Source organism: Rhinatrema bivittatum, chromosome 4 (genome assembly GCF_901001135.1).
Source record: "Rhinatrema bivittatum chromosome 4, aRhiBiv1.1, whole genome shotgun sequence".
NCBI lineage: Eukaryota > Metazoa > Chordata > Amphibia > Gymnophiona > Rhinatrematidae > Rhinatrema > Rhinatrema bivittatum.
In genome coordinates, this window is record NC_042618.1 from 168,573,845 (window position 1) to 168,592,680 (window position 18,836).

Consider the following 18,836-nt stretch of genomic DNA (forward strand, 5'->3'; position numbering starts at 1 on the left):
TGCTTGACGGGGGTCAGAGCTTCAGGCCTTGTCATGTAGGGAACCCTTCTTTGGGATTACAGATACAGGAGTATCTTTGAGAACAGTTCCTTCCTTTCTTCCTGAATCAGTCTGTGGAGCTCCCTTCTTTTCCGGATTTGAATTCTTCCTCTCCTCAGTCTAAAGATTTATGGAGATTGGACGTGAGACGGGCTCTATTACGTTACTTGGAGGTGAAGAACCGTTTCTGCCTCTCGGATCATCTTTTTGTGTTGTGGAGTGGCCCCAGGAGGGGGCAAAAGGCCTCTAGGGCCACAATTGCATGCTGGTTGAGGGAGGCTATTGGCTCTGCATACATTGCTCAGGGTTGTCTGGTTCTGATCGGTCTTTGGGTGCATTCTACTCGGTCACAAGCAGCCTCTTGGCCGAGTGTCAGCAAGTTTCGCTGCAGGAGATCTGTAGAGCAGCTACTTGGAAGTCTTTGCACACATTTGCCAGACACTACCGTTTAGATGTCCAGGCCCCAGAATCTGAGCGTTTTGGAGAAAGTGTGCTTTGAGCGGGACTCTCGAGGTTCCACCCCATTAGGGAAGCTTTGATACATCCCAGGAGTCTGGACTGATCCAAGTTCGTACAGGGAAAGGAAAATTGGTTCTTACCTGCTAATTTTCGTTCCCGTAGTACCACAGATCAGTCCAGAGATCCGCCCGGTTCAGGATAGGGCAATTGGAGAGTCCGCTTTATCAGTTCTTGTTTACTAGGAAGAATGGCTCAGGTTCAGGTCCCGCACAGGGTTTTTGTGTGGGCAGGGTTTTCCAATTTTAGAAGGTTGTTTTCCCTCCGCTCCTTTAGAGGGACATTTTTTATATTAATTATTTTACCTACTTCTTTATCATCTGGCTTGGATACATTTCAATACTGACGGACTGCAGGTGGTATAGGGCAGTGTCGGTCAAAACGTCTCTGTCTCCATCTGCTGGCAGGTAAGCAAAACCCAGGAGTCTGGACTGATCTGGGTACGTACAGGGAGAAAAAGTTTTAAGCTTAACCTAGCGTGCCATCTGCAGTCTCTCAGTATTTCTCTGTCTCCAGCTGATGGTAGAGGTGCAAAACCTGCAATCTGGATTTGGATTTGATTGGAGAAAAAAAAAAAAAGAAGAAAGAATACAGAGTCTCAGGCTTCGGGAGGGGCCATCCCCCAGTTTGAGTGGCTGAGCTACCCATGTCAAACGAAAGGTGTTTTAATCAACTTTGGATTGTCTACGTCACCTGAAGGTGATTATTCCAGTGCCTCCAGAGGAAAAGGGCGGAGGACAGTATGTCATCTAATTCGGGGTCCTGAAGGCGAAGGGGGCCTATCAACCCATTCTAGATATGATGAATATACATGTGGCTCTGTAAGTGCCACATTTCCAGATGGAGTCTCTACACTCAATGGTTGCAGCCATCCGCAAAAGGGGAGTTTCTAGCTATTCTGCTTCTCACCGAAGCGTATATATATATTCCCATCAGGGTGGAGCATCAGGGATTCCTTTGCTTCATGCGACTGTGAAGAGTGTTCATTTTGACACACTCCTGTTTGGAGCCAGCACCGCAGACATTCAGCAAGGAAGGTCATGGCCGCAGCTCTATGAAAGAAAGGCATTTTAGTGCATCCTTATCTGGACGACTGGCTAATTTGGGCGAAGTCAAAGGTACTAGGTCAGCAGGCAGGTCTTCTTGTCATGCAGAATTTATAGATCCTGGTTTGGGAGGTGAATCTGGCATGCAAAACTGTTCTAGTCCAGTCACTGGTGTTCTTAGGAGCCCACTTCGATACCAGCTTAGCCATAGTATTTCTCACGGAGGTCAGAGTGCTGAAGTTGCAGTCAGAAGTTTGCCGATTATTGCAGCTTTCAGTACCCAGAGTTTGAGATTATTTGTAGATCCTGGGTTTTGTGGCATTTATGCTATATCTAGTTCCCTGGGCATTTGTGCATATGAGGCCTCTTCAGTGGACACTTCAGTTCCACTAGGAACTCTGTCAGAGGACACTGCAGGGGAAATCCAGGTCCACCTGGACCGGATGGTATACACCCCAGAGTTCTGAAGGAACTAAAAAATGAAATTTCAGACCTATTAGTACAAATTTGTAACTTATCATTAAAATCATCCATTGTACCTGAAGACTGGAGGATAGCAAATATAACCCCAATATTTAAAAAGGGCTCCAGGGGCAATCCGGGAAACTACAGACCGGTTAGCCTGACTTCAGTGCCAGGAAAAATAGTGGAAAGTGTTCTAAACATCAAAATCACAGAACATATAGAAAGACACGGTTTAATGGAACAAAGCATGGCTTTACCCAGGGCAAGTCTTGCCTCACAAATCTGCTTCACTTTTTTGAAGGAGTTAATAAACATGTGGATAAAGGTGAACCGGTAGATATAGTATACTTGGATTTTCAGAAGGCGTTTGACAAAGTTCCTCATGAGAGGCTTCTAGGAAAAGTAAAAAGTCATGGGATAGGTGGCGATGTCCTTTCGTGGATTGCAAACTGGCTAAAAGACAGGAAACAGAGAGTAGGATTAAATGGGCAATTTTCTCAGTGGAAGGGAGTGGACAGTGGAGTGCCTCAGGGATCTGTATTGGGACCCTTACTTTTCAATATATTTATAAATGATCTGGAAAGAAATACGACGAGTGAGATAATCAAATTTGCAGATGACACAAAATTGTTCAGAGTAGTTAAATCACAAGCAGATTGTGATAAATTGCAGGAAGACCTTGTGAGACTGGAAAATTGGGCATCCAAATGGCAGATGAAATTTAATGTGGATAAGTGCAAGGTGATGCATATAGGGAAAAATAACCCATGCTATAATTACACAATGTTGGGTTCCATATTAGGTGCTACAACCCAAGAAAGAGATCTAGGCGTCATAGTGGATAACACATTGAAATCGTCGGTACAGTGTGCTGCGGCAGTCAAAAAAGCAAACAGAATGTTGGGAATTATTAGAAAGGGAATGGTGAATAAAACGGAAAATGTCATAATGCCTCTGTATCGCTCCATGGTGAGACCGCACCTTGAATACTGTGTACAATTCTGGTCACCGCATCTCAAAAAAGATATAATTGCGATGGAGAAGGTACAGAGAAAGGGCTACCAAAATAAGGGGAATGGAACAACTCCCCTATGAGGAAAGATTAAAGAGGTTAGGACTTTTCAGGTTGGAGAAGAGACGACTGAGGGGGGATATGATAGAGGTGTTTAAAATCATGAGAGGTCTAGAACGGGTAGATGTGAATCGGTTATTTACTCTTTCGGATAGTAGAAAGACTAGGGGGCACTCCATAAAGTTAGCATGGGGCACATTTAAAACTAATCGGAGAAAGTTCTTTTTTACTCAACGCACAATTAGACTCTGGAATTTGTTGCCGGAGGATGTGGTTAGTGCAGTTAATATAGCTGTGTTTAAAAAAGGATTGGATAAGTTCTTGGAGGAGAAGTCCATTACCTGCTATTAAGTTCATTTAGAGAATAGCCACTGCCATTAGCAATGGTTACATGGAATAGACTTAGTTTTTGGGTACTTGCCAGGTTCTTATGGTCTGGATTGGCCACTGTTGGAAACAGGATGCTGGGCTTGATGGACCCTTGGTCTGACCCAGTATGGCATTTTCTTATGTTCTTATGTTCTTAATTCCTAATTAGCTTTCTCAGGATGTCAACTTGGAGATCCCGTATTGGGTGGTAGTGACCACTGAGGCCAGTCTGAAAAGCTGGGGAGCCGTTTGCCATGGTTGAGGCACAGGGCTGATGATGGGTGAAGGTGGTGTCATAGTCTATCAATCGTTGGAAGTCAAGGGCGAATCACAATGTGTTAGTCTTTTCTTCCACGGTTGTGCAGGTGTTTGAGAGTCCTCACGGCCAAGACAACGATGAAAGTGTATATCGATCACTGAGGGGGACCAGGGTTCTCCCAGGACAAGCAGGATGGTAGTTCTCACAGATGGGTGACATCATAAGATGGAGCCTGGCACGGAATACTTTTGTCAAAGTTTCTAGAGACTTTGACTAGCACACTGAGCATGCCCAGCATGCCACTATCCCCGCAGCCACGCGGAGTCCCCCTTCAGTCTCCTTTTTTTTTTTCAAGGTGCTCTTGCCTTATGGGTTTTTGGAGCTCTTCCACTTGTTCTCTTCCCACTTTGGGGTCCCCCTTCATGAGTTGGTTCCTTCGGCGTTTGGTAGGTACATTTTTTCCAAGTTGTTGCAGTTGGCTCCTGAGTGTCTGCCCCTCGGTGGCTGCTGGCCACCAACCGCATGTCATCTTTTTTCGTTGGCAACTGGTTTTCGGAAGTGCCCCAATGTTTGCGGACCATATCCATTATAGACCCGCATGACATTTGCGTCCTCTGCCTGGGGCCTTCCCACGACATTCATTGATGCCCTAGTTGCACTCAAATGACTCCCAAAGGCCGGCGGGTCTGCCTGGATAAGATGGAGCACTTGTTCGGTTCCTGACAATCGGCTCCATAGACTCCAGCCCCGGGGATGTCGAGTCAGGGGGATTGTTCTGACTCTGGACTGTCGCCCTCTGTGTTCTGGCACTGTGGATCGCCACTCACTGGCGTCGGGCCAATCCAAGGCCTCAGGATCGTCTTCCTCGGTGCCGAAGAAGCACCGGGCCGAGCACTGAGGGAAGCACCGGTACAGATGGTCATCACTGCACAGTGCCGATACTGGAGGGGCACCGGCCTCAGCCAAAACCCCTCCAAAGCAGCCCCGAGGTGAGGAGGCCCCGTCCTCCTCCAGACCCGGGAACCCAGGGTGTTCGCCACCAAATTCTGCGTCGGGTACTGAACCTCCACGGAGACCCCGATTACTGCCCGTCGTCTTCTCCTCCCTCATTGATGCTCACTACGCCCGAATTTCAGGAGAAGTTGTACCATGTGATCCAGCAGGCAGTGCTTCGCCGGAGCCAGCTCCCTTGATGTTGGCACCTCTGCTGGAGTGATTGGACGTGCTGCTTGGCGCTTTGCCGATGCCCGGAAGTTCTCCGGTGCCCCGTCCACCACCAATTCCACCCTCCGACACTATCCTGATTCCGGGTTCCTCTGAGGAGGAGGAGGAGGATGCAGCTCCGTGTCTGCCAAGGGCAGCGCTGTCTGTGCCAGAGCCCGGTCTTGGGCCATCGGGTGCCCTGGGGGCCCCAGGTCCAATGAGGCCCTCAATGGTCCTAGTGCCCTCGATGCCCACGCGGCCAACACTGGGGTCTCCTGACAGGCCAACGATGCCAGTACCCTGGAATCCAGGTTCGGGCTTCCTACTCAACCCAGAGGGTCGGAGGTGAGGAGGAGGCTCCCTATGACTCTTGGGGTGATCATTCCTCTGAGTTTTCTTCAGAGGCCTCGGTTGATCTCCCGTCTGAGCCTTCGGCTCCAGACGAGAGATGCTGCTCACCCCCAGAGGACTTGTCCTTCGCCAGTTTTGTTCAGGTAATAGCGGAGGCCATACCCTTCCAACTGCTGATGGAAGAGGGCGCTCGCTATAAAATGTTGGAAGCCCTCCAATTCATGGATGTCCCAAACAAGGTGGTGGCTGTCCCGGTACATGAGGACCTCCTTGATCTTCTTTATTTGTTATGGGAGCACCCAAGCTCCGTTGCCCCAGTTAACCAGACGACTGACACCATTTATTTAGTGCTCCAGAAGATCCAGCTCCCACACCAATCTGTGGTAGTGGAGTCTGCTCTAAAGAAAGCCAAAAGGGCCTGCACTCACTCCTCTGCCCCTCTGGGGTAGGATCAAAGGGCCTTGGATGCCCTAGACCGCAGTCTTCCAGGGGGCGATGCTCATTGTCTGAATAGTGGCGTATCAGTTGTACATGAATCAGTTCAACCGTAACCTCTGGAAGCAGATCCAGGAGCTCACTTGAAGGTCTCCTGCAGCAGTTCCAAGAAGGCTTGGAGTCCATCGTGCAGAAGGGGTTTGAGGCCGGCAAGTATGAAGTGCAAGCAACCTATGACGTATTTGAGACGGCGGCAAGGGTGTTGGCGGCCGGTATTAGTGCCCGGTGCTGGGCTTGGCTTAAGGCCTCCAACCTCCGCCCTGAAGTCCAGGAGAAGCTGGCCGACCTCCCGTGCACAGGGGAAAATCTCTTCGGAGATAAGGTCCAGGACGCGGTGGCCCAGCTCTAGGACCATCATGAAATCCTGCGACAACTGTCAGCCAGCACCTCTGCAATCCATCATTCACCACGTCAAGACCCAGGAAGACTTTCTATAGGCAATGGAGATACTATTCTCTGGCCTCGCAAGCTCATATGACTCGGGCTACTCCAAAAGGCCACCCACGCCAACAGCGGGCGCCTCGGGCCCAAGCCGTGCCTCAGCCCGGCCCCGCGGCGGGATTTTGACTGGCATAGAGAGCAGCAGCCTAACCCCAATGCCCACAGGTCCCGACCCACCATTTGGGGGCTGGCTATGCCTGTTTTGCAAACTGCTGGACCCCCATCACCACCAACCGATGGGTGTTAACCATCATGAAACAGGGCTATCGCCTAAATCTTCTCAGCATATAGCCAGACTCCCCTCCCTTACCGGGGTGATGCCTCGTGGAGCATGCGACGACCCTCGAGTTGGAACTCTCAGCCCTGTTGCAGTCAAAAGCCGTCTAACTGGTTCCCCGCGACCAACAAGGCTGGGGGTTCTACTCCAGGTACTTTCTCAGTCCAAAGAGAACAGGTGGCCTCCATCCCATCCTCTACCTTCGAGCCTTGAACAAGTTCCTGAGGCGAGAGCGGTTCAAGATGGTCTCATTGGGCACCTTAATCCCACTTCTTTATCAGGGGGATTGGCTCTGCTCTCTCGATTTGCAGGACGCCTACACACTCATCGCCATATTTCCACCTCATTGGAAGTTCCTGCGCTTCATGGTAGGCCAAAGGCATTTTTAATACTGGATTCTGCCTTTCTGCCTTGCCTCCGCACCTTAGGTCTTCACAACGGGCTTGGCAGTGATGGAAGCACATCTGCGCTGCAAGAGGGTGCATGTGTTCCCATATCTGGGCGACTGGCTCATCAGGAGTTCCTCGAGGGAGGGATCCCTCTGGGTCCTGCACTCGACAGTCGGAGTGCTCCAGTCGCTGGGGTTTCTCATCAATTATCCAAAATCCCAGCTGATGCCATCCCAGTGGCTCAGCTTCATCGGAGCGGGCCTGGACCCCACAGTGGCCAGGGCATTCCTCCCCAGCGATCGGGTTGCAACCCTGACGGGGCTGGCCCAGTCCATTTGTTGTCGACAGATTGCCTCCGCCTGCCTGCTTTTGCGACTGCTCAGCCACATGGCGGTCTTTGTGCACATCATCCCAATGACTCGCCTAGTGGTGCCAAGTCTCTCAGGACCTCTCTATGCTGGTCTGGATCACCGAGCTGCTTCAGGACTCCCTTGCCTGGTGGGCACACAAAGCCAACCTGAGCGAGGGGCTTCCATTTCAGCCCCCTCCTGCTCAGGTGATCCTTACCACCGATGACTCCAACATCGGCTGGGGTGCTCATGTGGACGACCTCCGAACACAGGGTGTGTGGTCGAGGGCCGAGGCACAGTGCCAGATACATTTCCTGGAACTCCGAGCGATACGATATGCCCTCTACACATTCCTCAAACAGATGGACAACCAAGTGGCCATGTGGTATGTGAACAAACAAGGGGGCACAGGCTCTTACCTGCTCTGTTAGGAAGCAGTGCAGATTTGGGCCTGGGCCCTGTCCCGGGCAGTGTACCTGGCGGGGACGGAGAATGTGGTAGTGGACCACCTCAGTCGGATGTTCCACCCCCACGAGTGGTCCCTCGACCCCACCTTGGCAGACTAGATCTTCCGCAGGTGGGGTCGACCAGAAGTGGATCTCTTCATGTCTCCTCAGAACCACAGAGTGAATCGCTTCTGCTCCCTGTACAGAACGGACAAGGAACCAGCCATGGATGCCTTCACCCAATCTTGGAGCGTGGGTCTCCTGTACATATACCCTCTGATCCTGCTCATAGGCAAGACCCTTGTGAAGCTCCAACAGGACGAGGGCTCCATGATCCTGATAGCACCGCGTTGGCTGCAACAGGTTTGGTTGCCAGTCCTGAGCGACCTGTCAGTCCAGGAGCCCATATGCCTGGGCATCTCTCCCAACGTCATCACACAGGATTAAGGCAGGCTATGCCACTTGAACCTCCGGTCATTGGCCCTCACGGCCTGGATGTTAAAAGGCTAGTGTTGCAGTCCCTCAACCTTTCAGAGAACGTCTCACAAGTCCTGGTAGCTTCTCGAAAGCCTTCCACTCGGAAGTCCTACCAGTTGAAGTGGAGGAGGTTCTCGATTTGGTGTACGGAGCAGGGTCTCAACCCTTTCACCTGTCCCACACCTCTGTTACTGGACTATCTGTGGCATCTTTCAGAGTCGGGATTGCAGATTACTTCGATTTGAGTCCACCGGAGTGCCATTAGCACCTACCACCGAAGGGTGGGTAACATGCCAATTTCGGTGCAGCTGCTAGTGGGGTGCTTCATGAGAGGCTTACTTCAATTGAAGTCTCCACTGCGTCCTCCTGTTGTGGCCTGGGACCTCAACGTTGTGCTAGTGCAGTTCATGCTGTCTCCATTTGAGCCTATGCACTCCTGCGAATTTAAACACCTCACTGGAAGGTTCTCTTCCTGATGGCAATTACTTCCACTCGCAGGGCAGTGAGCTGCAGGCCCTGATGACCTATCTGCCTTATACGAGGTTCTTCCACGACAGGGTGGTGTTGCACACTCACTTTAAGTTCCTGCCTAAGGTGGTGACTGACTTCCATCTGAATCAGTCCATTGTACTGCCCATCTTCTTTCTGAGGCCATTCTCCCACCAAGGAGAATGGGCTCTGCGCTCTCACTTTTTATCTGGAGCACACTACAACTCACAGGCAGTCCACCCAACTCTTTGTCTCCTTTGACAAAAATAGACTTGGGGTTGCAGTGGGCAAGCAGACTCTGTCCAATTGGTTGGCGGACTGTATCGCTTTCTGCTATGAGCAATTAGGCCTTCTGCTCAGAGGCCGAGTAACAGCGCACTCCATGAGGGCCATGGCAGTATCAGTGGCCCACTTCCGTGCAGTCCCTACTGCTGAAATCTGCAAGGCCACGACGTGGAGTTCCCTCCATACGTTTGCAGCACACTACTATCTGAACAAGGATGGTCGACAGAACAGCGTCTTCGGCCAGTCTGTCCTCTGTAACCTGTACCAAGTGTGAGAACCCAGCTCTCCCTGCCTAGGGCCCAATGTGTGGTTCATGCTGCCTCCTATTGTTGCCAACAGCACCCCTGTTGTGCCAGTTGCACATTATCGGGTGTCTGTTGGCCCTGTATGTTCCAGGGGCAACCTACAGCTTGGTACTCACCCATCTGTGAGGACTACCATACTGCTTGTCCTGGGAGAAAGCAGAGTTGCTTACCTGTAACAGGTGTTCTCCCAGGACAGAAGGATGTTAGTCCTCAGGAAACCCACCCGCCACCCTGCAGAGTTGGGTTAGTCTGTAGTTTATTATTTTATTTTTCACTCGTTTTTTTTATGCTTTGAAACGAGACTGAAGGGGGGGGACCCTGTGTGGCTGCGAGGATGCTGGGCATTCTCAGTGTGCCAGTCAAAGTTTCTAGAAACTTCTGTTTTTCATCTTAGTCAAACAGTGGAAATCCCCACTTTTCCAAATTTGGATTTGTCTGTGCCCCATATGAGGGAACTTTGTGTGTTGGACGTGTGGCTGGCATTGCTGAGGTATTTCAAGGTAAGAAATAGTTTCCAAAGATCAGCTCATCTATTTGTGCTTTGGAATGGACCAAGGAAGGGATGAAAGGTGTCCAAGGCTACTGTTGTGTGGTAACTAAAGGATGAAATTTGCACAGCGTACATTTGAAGTGATCAACCAGTGCCAGAGGGACTAAGGACTCACTCAACTTGGGCACAGGTGATCTCAGGATGAGTGTCAACTGGTGTCTTCACAAGAAATCTGTTGGGCGGCCACTTGGAATTAGTTACACACTTTCCCCAGACATTACCAGTTGAATGTCTGGGCTCTGTGGGATTTGGAGAGAGTGTATTGAAAGCAGGGCTATCACATTCCTGCCCAGTATAAGGGAGCTTGGGTACATCCCAAGAATCTGGACTGACCTGGGGTATGAACAGGAAAGGAAAATTTGGTTCTTATCTGCTAATTTTCATTTCTGGAATACCCCAGATCAGTCCAGAACCCACCCATTCAGGAAAACCCACTCCTCATGGCTGCATGTAAATGTTGCAGAGTTGTTTTGTTGGATTGGATGGTGTTTATTTGTATTGTTGGAATGGAGTTGTGATTGAGGCTTTGCCTTCCCCTTGCTCATTTAGGGGGGTTGAGGGTCTCAGTTATTGTTATTCTCATCTTGACTTGGGTACAGGTCATACTGAGGGACTGCAGGTGGCCAGCTAGGTTAAGTAACAATGTCGGTGAAGCTTTTCTTCTCTGTCTCCATCTGCTGGCAGGGAGGCAAAACCCAGGAGTCTGGACTGATCTGTGGTATTCCAGAAATGAAAATTAGCAGGTAAGAACCAATTTTCCATTGGTCTTGAAGTCACAACAAAATGGTTTATTTCCCTCCAGCAATCAATCCCCATATAATCATATAGGGGAGCAGGAAGAGCTGATAGGGATGAAGGGGATCACTTTTTTTTTTTTAATCTCAGCGTTGGGGAAGAGGGATCTTGGTGTGTCGCCCTATATATTTGTGGTTGGGTGAAGGGGATGGGCAGACCCAGTGGTGGTGATGTAGGAGAGGTTTGTCTGGCACTGGCTATGTTGGTTTGAGGCCACCTAAACTCAGACTTGCTTCCTTTGAATCTCTGCAGGCACAGCGTGTGACAGTGAGAAGAGGCATTACCTGCAACAGGTGGAAGCATTCTGCACCAGTTCTACCAATGACTGGCACCTTGTGTACCTGGTTCGCAAACTGACGGACAAACATAGCTTGAATTTTGTTCAGACACTCTGCAAGGATGGCAGCTACCACTGGCTGTTCCCACAAGAAATTGTTCAGCAGCAGGTGAGAGAAGCAGCAGTCACAAAAACACAAAACCTGTGTCCGTATTTGCTTACCAGGTGGAGTCTGATTGATTGCATTCTGAGATCAGATGAGTAACATCAGTGCAAAAAGTGTTTCCCTGTACGTACCAGGATCAGTCCAGGACACCTGGGTTGTGACCCCGCACCAGTAGATGGAGGCAGACTAAAACTTGTGGGCGGAGCTACATATGCCCCTGTGCCAGTCACAGCCCCTCAGTCTTACTCTGTCTCCAGTAGGTGGTGCAGGTGTAGTCACAGCCTCTGGGTGCCCTGAGGACTGATACTTAGTCAGGGTTATTTTATTTATTTTGAGTTCAGTTTGTATCTAAGGGAAATATTTTATACTATTTCTGGTTAGAGTAGGTAAGAATAGCTGTCCGTCCTTCCTCCCAGGGGGGTGGGAAGGTTCTGAGAGGACCATCCCCCCCTGGTTGAGGCCGCTGCTGAGCGTCGAGGACCCGAACTACTAAAGCAGCAGCGTCGGGGGTGACACCGGGGAGCCCGGTTCACTCACCCCCAACAGGAGCAGGAGCCCCAGGACCCTGGACAGCGGCAGGTTTGATTTAAAAAAAAAAAAAAAAAAAGTGTGTTTTAATTTTCTTTTGTTTGTGCCGGCTCTCCGTTTTCTTCTTCGCCGGGGGGGAAAGGTCCTCGGTTCGGCGAGGGGAGTTTTTTTTCGGCGTTTGAATTTTATTTTTCATTTTTTATTTTTCCTTCACGTTTTCCCGCGCGACTGTGAGGATGCCTCGGGGTACAACTTGCCGCGCTTGCGGCTCGGCGTGCGCGCGGCTCTCGCGTGAGGGGATTTGTTCCGCCTGCGTTCCAGGCGGGGAGGGACCGTCTAGAATCGGCAAGGGGGTCCGTTCCCGGTCGGTGCGGTCGCCGTCGCGCACTCCCGCCGCTTCTGTCGCACCAGCTGATTCCTTCCCGCTCAGTGCGGGAGCGGCAGCCATCTTGGCTTCGGTTCATGAAGTCAGGCAGGAACCTACAGGGGATTCTGCCGTGCCTCCCGCGTTGTCGCCTCAACAACGGACTTCGGGGGGGGCTTCCACCGGGGGGGCTGAGTCCCCGGATGAGGATGGCGATGAATCGGTCACCTCAGATTCAGAGGCTTCGTTTTCGGCGGATTTTGCCCTCCTGCTGCGCAAAGTTTTAAAATACAAGGGCCGCAGGCACAAGGAGCTGCATGGCCACGCCAAAAGGGATATTCCGAGGAAGAAAAAATCCCGGGATGACCCTGCGACAAGAAAACGGACACCAAGAGGTGTCCTGCAGGATACAGATACCGACTCCACCTCACAAGATGAGGTGGATCCGCCCGACGAGCCCCTGATGGGGGCCGATGGCGCGTCGGGGGACAATTCTGCCCAGACGGGGCCGGGCAAACCTTCGCAAGCCGGTGATGGGGACGACCCGAAGGTGGTATGTCTTTTCCGAAGGGACGAGCTGTCCCCGCTTATCCCAGCAATTCTCAACGAGTTAGGGGTTGAAGCCCCACCGACAGTCTCTCGCCCCGGAGCAACTATGGACCCAGTCCTGCTGGGACTCACTGGTCCAGCGGTAGCCTTCCCATTCCATTTCTCGGCATCGGACATTTTGTTTCGGGAGTGGGACACTCCTGAGCTGGGACTGAAGGTAACCAAAGCTATGGATAAGCTCTACCCCCTGCCGGAGGACGCACTGGAACTTCTTCGGCTTCCAAAGGTAGATTCTGCAGTGTCAGCGGTAACGAAACGTTCCACGATTCCGGTCACTGGGGCCACGGCCCTTAGAGACATACAGGACAGGAAGCTGGAGGTGCAGCTCAAGAAGATCTTCGAGGTCTCAGCATTGGGAGTCCGGGCTGCTATCTGTAGCAACTATGCCATGCGGGCTAGTTTGCGTTGGGCCCAAGTTCTACAGGCGAATGCAGGTCTTTCCCCTGAAGAGGCCACGCAGGCGGATCGCCTAGAGGCTGCCATTGCTTATGGTGCGGATGCTCTTTATGATCTACTACGTACTTCGGCTAGATCCATGGTTTCTGCTGTCTCGGCGCGCCGCTTGCTTTGGCTTCGCAATTGGGCGGCGGATGGATCCTCCAAGGCTCACCTTGGAGCCCTGCCTTTCAAGGGAAAGTTATTATTTGGTAAAGAGTTGGATGATCTGATGCTTTCTCTTGGAGAGAACAGGGCTTTTAAACTCCCAGAAGACAGGTCTAGAGCCCGGTCCTCTTATTCGGCCAGATCCCGGTTCCGAGGCAACAAGAGATCTCGTCCACAGAGGTCCTCGGGTCCATCTTATCACTCGACTTCTTCCCGGGCTTCTTCATGGCCACAGTCCTTTCGAGGGAAACGTTACGGCAGACAGGGAGGCACCCCGTCCACCACGGGGCCTAAAGCCTCTCAATGAGATACGGCGGGTCCATTCCTTACGGCAGCCGCGGGCCTCCGTCCCAAACGTAGGGGCGAGGCTGACCTTGTTTTTCGAGGAATGGGCCAAAATAACGTCCGATCAGTGGGTCCTCAACGTCATAAGACACGGTTACGCGTTAGATTTTGCACGGACTCCAGCAGACAAGTTCCTGATGTCGCCCTGCAAGTGCCCAAAAAAGACGACGGCAGTGCTAAGCACCCTCCGGCGCCTGGAAGATTTAGGAGCAATCGTCCCCGTACCTCCCAATCAGCAAGGCGCAGGTCGTTATTCCATTTACTTCATCGTGCTGAAGAAGGATGGCACATCCCGACCAATTTTGGATCTCAAAGGAGTAAACAAATGTCTGCGTATTCCACACTTCAAGATGGAAACGATTCGATCAGTGATTGCCTCGGTTCGTCCAGGCGAATTCATGGCCTCCTTAGACCTCACAGAGGCGTACCTCCACGTCGGAATTCAGCCGTCTTTCCAGAGGTTTCTCAGATTTTGCATCTTGGGCAGACACTACCAATTTCGGGCTCTTCCCTTCAGCCTCGCCACAGCTCCGCGAACATTTACAAAGGTGATGGTAGTGGTGGCGGCTCACCTTCGACGAGAGGGGTTCCTGGTGCACCCCTACTTGGACGATTGGCTGATTCGGGCCAAGTCCGAGACCCGTTGCCGTCAGGCGGTAGCCAGAGTCCTCCAGTTGTTGCAGACCTTAGGTTGGATTGTCAATCTCAACAAGAGTCAGCTTGTTCCTACCCAGTCCTTGGAATACCTGGGAGCTCTATTCGACACGAAGCAGGGCAAGGTATTTCTGTCCACGGATCGTGCATGCAAGCTTCAGTGTCAAGTGCGTCGATTATTAAGTCTTCAGCTGCCACTGGTTTGCGATTATCTGACGGTTCTGGGATCTATGGCGTCCACACTGGCGTTGGTTCCTTGGGCTTTTGCTCATCTACGACCATTACAATTTGCGTTGCTCTCCCGATGGAAGCCGGTGTCAGAAGAATTCCACCTACCACTTCCACTCACGACTCAGGCGCGGGAGAGTCTTCACTGGTGGCTCGATCCGGGCCATCTCACTTGCGGAGTGTCCCTCTTGGTCCCCGACTGGACAGTGGTGACGACGGATGCCAGTCTCTTCGGTTGGGGAGCGGTTTGTCTAGACAAGTCGGTACAGGGCCGGTGGTCCTCCATCCAGTCGCAGTGGTCCATCAACCGTCTGGAAACCAGAGCGGTGCGCCTAGCTCTGCAAGCCTTCCTCCCATTGGTCCAAGGGAAGGCGGTCTGTGTGTTGTCGGACAATGCAACAACAGTATCATACATCAATCGCCAAGGGGGGACAAGAAGTCCTCTTGTGGCGGAAGAGGCAAAGCTTCTGATGAGCTGGGCAGAGCGCCATCTCAACTCCATAGCAGCGTCTCACATTGCCGGGGTCGACAATGTTCAGGCGGACTTCCTCAGTCGACACCACCTCGACCCCGGGGAATGGGAGCTGACGGAAGATGCCTTTCGTCTCATTTGCGATCGGTGGGGGCTGCCCCACATGGACCTGATGGCCACGTGGCACAACGCGAAGGCTCCTCGGTTTTACAGTCGAGAGCGAGGAGCCGAGGGCGTCGACGCGTTGGTTCTTCCTTGGCCAACCAATGTGTTGCTGTACGTATTTCCTCCGTGGCCAATGATAGGCAAGATCTTAAGGCGCATAGAGTTGCACCCGTCCAACGTGATCATGGTAGCACCGGAGTGGCCACGGCGCCCTTGGTTTGCGGATCTCGTTCAGCTGTCGGTGGATGCTCCCCTTCGGCTACATGGGTTTCCGGGGCTCCTTCGTCAGGGCCCCGTTTGTTTGGAGGATGCGGATCACTTCTGTCTCGCGGCATGGCTTTTGAGAGGCAACGCCTAAAGAGAAAAGGCTATTCAGATGCAGTGGTAGCCACGTTACTGTGGTCCAGAAAGCAGTCTACGTCTTTGGCTTACGTACGTGTCTGGGTAGTTTTTGAGGAGTGGTGTGTCAGCCGGGGGCTAGATCCCATTTCCGCTTCCGTCTCTGATGTCCTGGCTTTCCTTCAGGCCGGCCTAGCCAAAGGGCTTTCATGTAGTACCCTTCGTGTACAGGTGGCAGTGATTGTTTGTTTGCGGGGTAAGATTCGCGGTTCCTCTTTGGCCCTGCATCCGGATGTCTCTCGTTTTCTTCGGGGGGCTAAGCATCTTCGCCCGCCACTACAACATCCGTGTCCCTCCTGGAATCTTAATTGGGTCCTTTCTACTTTGTCTGCGGCTCCGTTCAAACCCTTAAAACGGTCTACTCTTAAGGATCTTTCTTTAAAGACCGTTTTCCTGGTTGCAATTACCTCGGCTCGGAGAGTCTCGGAATTACAGGCTTTATCTTGTCGGGAGCCATTCTTGCGGATTTCAGATGCGGGAGTTTCCCTGCGAACGGTTCCGTCTTTTTTGCCAAAAATGGTGTCACCGTTTCATTTGAACCAGTCTATTGAGCTTCCTGCTTTCGCAGATGCTGAATACTCGGACCCGCAATGGAAAGAATTGCGGAAGTTGGATGTGCGGAGGGTCCTCCTCCGTTATCTAGAAGTCACTAACCCTTTCCGGGTGTCCGATCATCTCTTTGTCCTATTCTCGGGTCCAAAGAAAGGGGGCCCGGCTTCCAAGACGTCAATCGCACGGTGGCTTAAAGAGGCCATCCGCTCAGCGTACGTGTTACGAGGGAAGCCTATCCCGAACGGTCTCAGGGCTCATTCGACAAGAGCTCATGCTGCGTCTTGGGCGGAATCTTCTCAGGTGTCGCCTCAAGAGATTTGTAGGGCAGCTACCTGGAAGTCCCTACATACCTTTATTAGACACTATCGGTTGGATGTTCAAGCTGCAAATTCTGGGGGTTTTGGAGAGAGGGTACTCCGAGCGGGACTCTCTGCTTCCCACCCTCGGTAATTTAGCTCTGGTACATCCCAGGTGTCCTGGACTGATCCTGGTACGTACAGGGAAAGGAAAATTAGTTTCTTACCTGATAATTTTCGTTCCTGTAGTACCAAGGATCAGTCCAGGATCCCGCCCGTGCTGTTCTGAAGACACGGAGAATCCGCTCATTCCTTTGTTAACTTTTCCGGTTATTGCTTCGTTCCCTCGTTTTGGGGTTCTGTTCCGGTTGGGGGTCCTTGAATGGCTCCCTGTTAAGGTTAGTTATTTAGTTTGGTTGTTCTATTTTTTTGTCTACTTTGACATTACGTATGACTGAGGGGCTGTGACTGGCACAGGGGCATATGTAGCTCCGCCCACAAGTTTTAGTCTGTCTCCATCTACTGGTGCGGGGTCACAACCCAGGTGTCCTGGACTGATCCTTGGTACTACAGGAACGAAAATTATCAGGTAAGAAACTAATTTTCCTTTTTGTGACTTAGCTCCACCCTGTATCTTCAGAATAATTTGATTTCAGATTGTGACCGAATTGTCTTTATTCAGAGGTGGGTGGGCTTGGGTGCAAGGAGTCTTGGACTGTGTGCAAGAGGAGCCCAGATCCACAGGCAAAATTTTGGTTCCTGTTCATACCCCAGATCATACCAAATGCATAGGTTTTGCCTCCCTACCAGCAGATTGAGAGACAGAAGAAAAGCTTTCTGGCACTTTGCTACTTAAGTTAGTGTCCCACCTGCAGTCCCTCAGTATTTCTTTGTCTCCAGGAGATGGTAGAAGAGTAAAACCTGCAGTCAGACTTTGGAAATGATCTACTCTCAGGAGTGCTAAGTCCTGTTTAGATGCCATCCATCTGATAGAATAAGGGCGAGCAGGGGGTCGATGGCCCTTGGAGTGCCTTTGCCCTGAGAGAAGTCTGAAATCCGGTGGTGAAGGTAAGGGAGTAACTAGCCGAGGAAAGGAGAGAGAGTTGAGGGAAGGGAGATAACAAGGAAGAGCTAGAGCTATCTAGAAGTATCTCCGCTTCGCCATTCTGGGACACCACTTCCAGTTCCAGGTGCTTCCGTTCGGCCTGGCCACCGCACCACATACGTTCCCCAAGGTCATGATAGTGGTGGCAGCTTCCCTTCGTCGGGAGGGAGTCCTGGTCCACCCTTACCTGGACGACTGGCTCATCCGGGCCAAGTCGGAGAACCTGTGCACTGCAGCGGTCGACAGGGTCGTGACTTTTCTCTCCTCCCTCGGATGGATAGTCAACTTCTCCAAGAGTCACCTCAAGCCCTCCCAGATCCTGGAATTTCTAGGAGCCCGTTTCGACACCCGTGTGGGCAAAGTCCTTCTGCCCGAGCACCAGGCGCTCAAGCTCATTAACCAGGTACATCTCCTCTTATCTCTTTCGGTACCCCATGGCTTGGGCCTACCTCCAGATCCTGGGCTCCATGGCTTCCACCATAGATCTGGTTCCTTGGGCTTTTGGTCATATGCATCCGCTACAGAAAGCGTTGCTGTCCCGCTGGAAGCTGGTCTCGCAGGAGTTCCATACACCCCTATCTCTCTCAGACTCTACAATTGCCAGCATGCAATGGTGGCTTTCACTCGCCCATCTCTTGAAAGGAGTGCCTTTGGAGACACCCCAGTGGATCGTTGTGACGACGGCTGCCAGCCTCTCCGGCTAGGGAGCGGTGTGTCAGCACCTGTCTACACAAGGACGGTGGTCTCCTGTGCAATCCCAATGGCACATCAATCGTCTGGAAGCCTGAGCTGTCCATCTGGCACTCAAGACGTTCCTGCCCTTGCTCCATCACAAAACCGTGCGGGTCCTCTCTGACAGTACCACCACAGTAGCTTACATCAATCACCTGGGTGGCAACAGGAATCGTCTGGAGGCCAGCAAGCTGCTCTCCTGGGCGGAGAGACACCTGAGTCGTCAGGCAGCTTCCCGCATTGCGGGGAAGGAGAATGTGCAAGCGGACTTCCTCAGCCAGCAACACCTAGACCCTGGAGAGTGGGAGTTGTCCGACGAGGCAATGAATCTTCTGGTGTGCAAGTGGGGAGTTCCTCACCTCGACCTGATGGCTACCCTGAACAACACAAAGGCTCCCAGATTCTTCAGCCGCAGACGGGAGCACTGCTTGGAAGGGGTGGATGCCCTGGGTCTTCCCTGGCCTCACGACGTTCTTCTCTGTGTTCCCACCTTGGCCTCTGGTGGGAAAGATACTTAGAAGGATAGAACTCCACAAGGGGCCGGTCATTCTCGTAGCGCCGGAATGGCCTCAGAGAATGGTGGTTCGCGGACTTGGTGAACCTCGCAACCGACTGTCCTCCTCGCCTCGGTCACCTCCCAAACCTGCTCCGCCAAGGACCAGTATTTTTCGATCAGGCGGATCGCTTTTGTGTAGCGGCCTGGCTTTTGAGCAGCGGCATCT

At 51.9% G+C, this 18,836-nt stretch overlaps 1 protein-coding gene across 2 annotated transcripts in view; it reads left to right on the top strand.

Annotated features, from left to right (window-relative positions):
* Positions 1–18,836, top strand: part of RNF213 (ring finger protein 213) — a 413,312-nt gene that overhangs the window by 300,473 nt on the left and 94,003 nt on the right. For both annotated transcript variants that reach the window (XM_029599190.1, XM_029599191.1), the window contains exon 47: positions 10,872–11,065. In XM_029599190.1, the coding sequence (XP_029455050.1) occupies positions 10,872–11,065 (194 nt within the window). The remainder of the gene's footprint in view (positions 1–10,871; positions 11,066–18,836) is intronic.